General features: G+C 41.8%; 1 protein-coding gene across 1 annotated transcript in view; it reads left to right on the plus strand.

Annotated features, from left to right (window-relative positions):
• col7a1 (collagen, type VII, alpha 1) overlaps window positions 1-5,623 on the plus strand; it is a 70,250-nt gene extending 64,627 nt beyond the window's left edge. Inside the window, exons 115-119 of the mRNA XM_069677947.1 lie at window positions 274-363; window positions 694-819; window positions 3,076-3,249; window positions 3,632-3,814; window positions 3,905-5,623. Of these exons, the coding sequence (XP_069534048.1) occupies window positions 274-363; window positions 694-819; window positions 3,076-3,249; window positions 3,632-3,814; window positions 3,905-3,933 (602 nt within the window). The 3' untranslated portion in view covers window positions 3,934-5,623. The remainder of the gene's footprint in view (window positions 1-273; window positions 364-693; window positions 820-3,075; window positions 3,250-3,631; window positions 3,815-3,904) is intronic.
• Window positions 5,624-6,698: the final 1,075 nt, after the last annotated feature.

Below are 6,698 nucleotides of genomic sequence, written 5' to 3' on the forward strand. Positions count from 1 at the left end.
ATTGATCCATGTTGACTCGTCTAACAAAAACTCTGTAAATCCTTTTAGCCGGTGGGTTTGTTGGACGGTGGAATGATTTTGTGGTGCTTTGGGGTTGTTTTGGCTCATGTGTCTGAAGGTTTTACTCTCCTTTCTTTCACCTGTCTGGCCTCCCCCTTTTCCTCCCTCCTGCGTAACACGTACGTGGTCCCTCTCGCTCCCTGACTCCTCCTGTCTCTGCTCCCTCGGTGTCCCTGTTTCCGCTCCTCCTTGTCTTGTATCCGGCTCTTTCAGGTTCAGGCCCAGTAATTCGCTCCCAGCTCCCCACAGTCAGGGCTCGGCCTGCGCCGGAGCAACAACTGGCCCTGAAGGGTGAGGAGGAGGGTGAGTGCGTCCGTCCGTCCATCGCTCTGCCTGTCTGCCTTGATCTGTGTGTCTGTCTGCGTGTCCGTCCCTAACACACAGGTTTGACTTGGTGGTGCTGCGTCTGGAGACCTTTGAACACTGGGTGGTTTTCTCATCAAGAAAACAGAGGACTCCAATTTTATTATGTCCCACATTATATATTCTATATTTCTGACAGTATGTAGACAGATTATGTTTAAAAGACTGCTCTGTATGTGTATTTAGATGCTTCTCGTGCTGAGTTAATCTGAAGCACAGAGGTTGTAAGTCTGAAGTGAAGGTATCTGACCTGTGTGGCTCCTCTCTCAGGCCGCGAGCTGCGTGTGGTGGTGAACACCAACGACCCGGACTACGAGCACATCTACTCCGTCGAGGCGTACGACGACCCCCTGGACGAGCTGCTCTTCTTCACTCCCAATGCCAACCAGAGCGATGGTACTGTGTTTCATGCTGTGTCCAACATCATGCAGTGAAATAGCACTTTCTAACAACTTGGATATTTCTCACAAAAGCATATTCTCTTCAAAACTTCAAAACATGAAAGAAATGTTTCCAACAATGTAAGACAAGGTCCCTGAGGGGATTTTGAAACCAAAAAACGTCAGATTTTCTTGCACCGTTCCTCAACAGCACACAGTGTGTTTGTGTGTATCCTTAAGGGTTGGGTTATTCTTGACCAGAACTAGTTGTGTGGCACTTTGTCTGAGCGTATTGAAAATAAAAAACGTGTTTATTTCAGTTCAGAGCAGCCACACTGAAAGGTAGAGTGGTAACCTGACACTAGAAGGTGGATATTAATCAATGAACTAGTAATACAACAGTTTGTTCCGACCTAAGTAATATGATTGGATAAGAGGCGTTCCATGAGTGCTGGTATAGAGAACAACATCACTGGGACTTTTCACTCTGTGTATCACTCCGCCTCAGCCAGGTGTTCTGAATACTGTTAATGACATTACAGCAGACCGTGGGTGTGTCCAAAACTGCATACTATCATACTAATCATACTAACCGTGACGTCAAACTGAGTATGTCATGCGTTCCCATCTCATAGTGTGCAATTTTGTGTATGCGAGAAATGCCCGGATGTATACTAGATCGGCTCAGATGTTTGAGTATGAGACGGGAGCTCACTGGTTGTACTCAACCGCCCCAAAATGCATTGCGGCTATTCAGCTTCTACTACGGCGGGGATGGACCGGAGATTAGACCGGACCTACGTAAACGATTAAGTCAAGTGATACGAGAAGATGGCTCTGAGTATGATGCAAACGGCATCCCTAATAGTCAGGTTAGTAGGCAGTATGCAGTAAATACTGTTTGAGTATGTAGTAGGCAGTAGGTTAGAATGCAGTTTTGGACACAGCCCGTGTATGTTTACATTGATCAAGCTGGGACCTCTGAATCACACAGCAGACTCTTATTTAACTGGTTGATAGTAAATCAAATCAAACAGATAAATGAACATGAAAAAAAACAGCTGATCTGTGGTAACCTGTAGACACAGAGTGCAGGGGAATGTTTTTGTTGCCTGGCAACAAAAGTCCAGTTTTAGTTTAGTTGTGGAACTAGTTGAGTTGGTGGAGCAAAAAGTAATCTGTTGTTGATTGTAACTTGCCGCTGCAACCTACAACCGTTCAGTACATCACTCCCTCTCATGTGATATTGCTTTATTATGTAGATATACAGTGATCATTTTCCTCTGTCTTAGAAGGCAATCAAAACTAACAAACACTGACAGAAATAGTTGCGTAAGAAATTAAGAAAAGAGAGCAAGAGAGGGCAAGTCTGTCTGTTCAGAAAGTTACAGGTATGAACACACACAGCTCCCCAGTACAGAAGATAAAGAAATAGCTGTTTACAAAGCGATTGGACCAGCCAACAGGAAGTTCTTAAGAAGAATACGTATGTGCAGCTTAAGTCTTAACAAATGTGTTCGCAAACTTTTATATATTTACAACCATGTTTATTAGAAGTTTTCCTCTTTAGGTACACTGCATGTCTTGTGGTATGTTACAGACACCAAGTGTTGACGAGCGAATGTGAAACCCTTGCTCCAGAGCAAAAATCCAAAAGGTACCTTTTATCAGTGGAAGTTTGGGTTTTGTAGTTTTTAGAGGATGATGAGGTACGTACATCTGACCTCCAACGACCTTCATCCAACTCCCATGTTAGGCCACCAAGTTTGTGTTCTGTTATCTCTTAGCATACGCAATTTAGCCCCCACTATAATGCAGAAGTTGACTCAAATGTTATTATGACTAAACAACACAACATGAGGTGACAACCAGATCTTTAAATACCAAGATTCCCCTTCAGCCAAATGATTTTAGTCACCCTGCAGTGACCCTGACATTAATTCATTTGCTTTACATGCTACAAACTTTGCTGTTTTGTGTGATAAACAGAAGATGGCGTTTCAAATTTGTCCTCATGACCCTTAATTTGATTTATTCAATCAGTACATAATCCAATTTGTGCTGGAGGAGCGTGTCTCGTGTTATGTATGCGTTTCACTTTGTGCTCATTTCACCACATTACCAGACTGTGTTGGACTCGCACATTTCCTCACGCAGGCTGCTGCAAGCACACACACCGTCCTCAGTCCCTGACCTGTCATGTAGATGTATGATCTGCTTTTGTCACATTAATGTGTGTGTGTATGTTTTGTGTTTCTGTGTGTGCGGACAGGTGAGGCTGTCAAAGCTGAAACTGCCAAAACAGTCAAAGTTGAAGCAAAGAAATCAGCCAGTGCTGTCGTTAAGAAAGCAGCAACAGTTGGTGGTCAGAGAGCAGTCAAAGTTACACCTGTGAAAGCAGTCAAGTCCAAGTCAGTCAGGTCCAAGAGGAGAGTCACAGGGGAAGGTAAACCAGCTCACGTGCTGTTCTCATATCTGGGGTTATTAAGGGTAAACTCTGCCCTCCTGCCTGCTGCCTGGTGTTTAGCCCTCCCTGCATGTCTCAGGCTGTATTGGCTGTTGACTTACATGCATACAGAACAATAGAATACGATAATATGTTAGTGCTGATGAGTTAGAATGCATCTATAATAATAATTATAGTAGACAGGTTGGTTATAAATTAGCTCAGTGGTTATGAATGCTTGTTTTGGGTCCCCTGTTGCTCTTTATCGCTGCTCTGCCTCTGCTGCTTTTCGCCTGGTCTGCCCTTCCCTCGCTGCGTGTGCTCCTTTGTGTCTATGCGTGCTTAATCCTCACTTGTATTTGTGTGTGTGTGTGTCGTGCAGCTCCAGCAGACCTGTGCCTGCTGCCCATGGAGGAGGGCAACTGTGGACGGTACACTCTGCGCTGGTACTTTAACAGTCAGGTTCAGGCCTGCAGGCCCTTCATCTACAGCGGCTGTGAAGGGAACGACAACCGCTTCCTTCAGCTGGAGGAGTGCGAGGAGGCCTGTCTTAGGGAGGCTGAAGGTACACACACACACACACACACACACACACTCTGGCACACTTCTGTCAGGTATTGAATGTACGCAGACTTATGAGTGACCTTTTGTGCAGGTCCAGGTCCCTTGAAGACAGCACGGTGATTGTGACCAAATCCTCCTCAGCTACAGGAATGTTAGCCTTCATATTTTGCTTTTTCTTTATTTTGTCAAATGTCTATGGTGTTTGTTTATTTATTGTTTCTATACAATCAACCAAACTTAACCCAGTTTGAGAGGGGATACCAGAGTGCCTGCTTATTTTATGTTCTCCAAACCCTGAGAAAAAAAAAAAAAAAAAAAAGTGCTCATTTAGGTAATAAATATTTTTCTGTTGGCGTAGTGATAAAAAAGCAGAATTCACCCTGATTTTCACACTTAAACCATGCCACAGTATTAAGGTGCTTCAGGACCATTATCCATTTCATGCTGCATAGAGATAATAGTATTTGCGTCTGCTTACAGAGAGGAGTGGACAAACGGTCCAACACCTTCCAGTCTAACACAGTATTCCTTCAGTAAACTCCAATATGGTGAGGCTGCTGCCTGTAGTGTTGTTCAGTCATTATGTGTGTTTACACGTTGTCTTTTACTCATCTTTCAACTAAGTGATGGTTACATCTGTCAGAATCTTTCACAACAGAAATTATTCCTTCATACTTTTGGAAAGATTCCCTTCTTTGAATTCCATTTTTGGTATTTAAAATCACTTAGATTTTTTGAAAGGTCAATATTTGCTTCTAAGAATTTTCTGATGAATATCATGCTGTTTCTGGGTACAGATGTCATCTTAGTTGGATGTCATTTATCTTTCTCAATAGTGGTAAAACATCCAACACATTAAAGAGGTATAAAGTGTACATGTGAGCAGTGTGTCCCTTCGCTAATAAGGGTTTCTTGTGTTGGGTTTTTGCCCTTATGTTTGGAGGCCTATTGATGCAGACCGCTACACTGCTGCTTGGTATTAAAATTAACTCCAATGTGTAGCTGCCTTTATAATCATGATTAGTAGTATATTAGTAGTAGATAAATTGTCATGATTTTTACATCTCTCTTCTTGATACATCAACAACTAATGATAAAAAGCTGCGTTAGCGAAGAGGATAACAAGCAGACCCCTCAGCAACTGACATTTTTGTTAACGTGCAGCACAAACACCTTTCACCGCACTGGTAGTTACTGCGAGGATGCTGTTATATGGAGCTTTTTGATACTTCGTCACTGACTGGCACAACTAGATGCTTCTGCAGTCAGTCCTTTAGAGAAGCTTCAATAAAACACTATGAATTCTAAAGTCATTTAAAATGGATCCAGAAGTGAACTGCTAAATGTATTAACCGATGTCTGCTCAGCATATTTTTACCCTCCTTTTTAAAGTCTTAACATAAAGTACTCTAACAATGATAGACAAATAGTAATAGGACATAGTGTCTATGCAGAGAACAAACCGGACTTTAACCTTCAGAACTGCAGCTGCCTGAAACCACTCCTCACTCTCCTCTTCATCATAACTATGCAAGCACAACTATATTGGGTTAATATAGCGGTTATAGATTTATCATTTGTATTAAATATGAAGAATGGAGCACAGTTTTCTGCCAATATTTTGTACATAATGTGTTTTTGTTGTTTGGGGAAGTTGTGTTTCTGATCACGACTGCATGTTTACCTGCCAGAGAAAAGGTGCTATTTTTAAAGGTATTTTTATACTTTGTACTGAAGATGGAAACTTGTGTTTTTGTGTGGTGCTAACCACTGTGTTTCTGTTGTATTGTATAACATTTAATAAGCATTTCTAATAAACCAAATGCTTGAGTAAAAAGGTTTGGTGTTTTCTCTTTACTTTATGTAAACGGTTAGCTTTCAAAACACTTTTAAAACACAATATGTGTGCATTTCATTAGTCTGTTTGACAACTAAAATCAAATGATAAGATCTTTGTAATTTTAATAGAGGTTTAATTGGAGAAGATCAGTGGATAAGAATTTGCAAATGTGTGTGTGTGTGTGAGAGAGAGAGAGACTGATCTAGAGGTTTTAATTTCATCAGCAGATTTTCTTAATTAGAGGATTTTCTGCTTGTTGGCCACGACTCGCCCGTCCTCAGTTTTTCCCGTGCTCTCTGCCCTTGCTTGATTTCCCCGGTGGAGGACACACTGACTCCAAGCCCACCTCATCAGACTCCAAAAGGTGTCACACAGGCTTCTCTTCCTTTACCTGACTTCATTTAAAATGTTTTCTCAGGCAGCATCTTATCATGCAGCAGACCTACATGTGTTTGGCAGAAGCTGTGTGACAGCTCTAACAAATTATGCACGCTGCGGCCGAGGCTCCTGACACGCTGACAGTGATTGTGGATAAGATGAATACGGGGACTGGGCTTCATCGTTGCTCAGGTGATGGACAAAGACGAGACACTGTGCACATCAAGTCACACTAAATTAAGATTTTATGTGAAGATTGATGCAGTATTTAAGTTGAAGGCTTGTTTTGTTTAATATTCAGGTTTTCAGTTTTGACTTTGGTCAAATGAACGACATCAGAAACTAACATTTCCGAAAAGTCTTTAGCTCAAACCGTTTTGGACTGTGGCGTCCTCGTTAATACATAAAAAAGAATATAAAAACAAAGACTGTTGGTTTTGGACTGCTGTTTTAAAGCCATGAGTTTGGCATTATGACCATTGTAAAGTGAAAAGTGACCATATTTGGACGAGAGGCTAAGCTAAAATGTCAAAATTAAACCCAAGGCTAATTCTTTGGGTGGCTAATTAGCTAGCTAACAGGGGCCTAGTATGACCTTCAGAATAAGATTCTTTCTGTTGTCGAAGCTGACCGTAGTTGTTAATTTATTCGACTAAAAAAGCAAAGA

The sequence above is a fragment of the Semicossyphus pulcher genome, unplaced genomic scaffold (assembly GCF_022749685.1).
Source record: "Semicossyphus pulcher isolate SPU_LCO1_2020_fin unplaced genomic scaffold, fSemPul1.0.p SCAF_3, whole genome shotgun sequence".
NCBI lineage: Eukaryota > Metazoa > Chordata > Actinopteri > Labriformes > Labridae > Semicossyphus > Semicossyphus pulcher.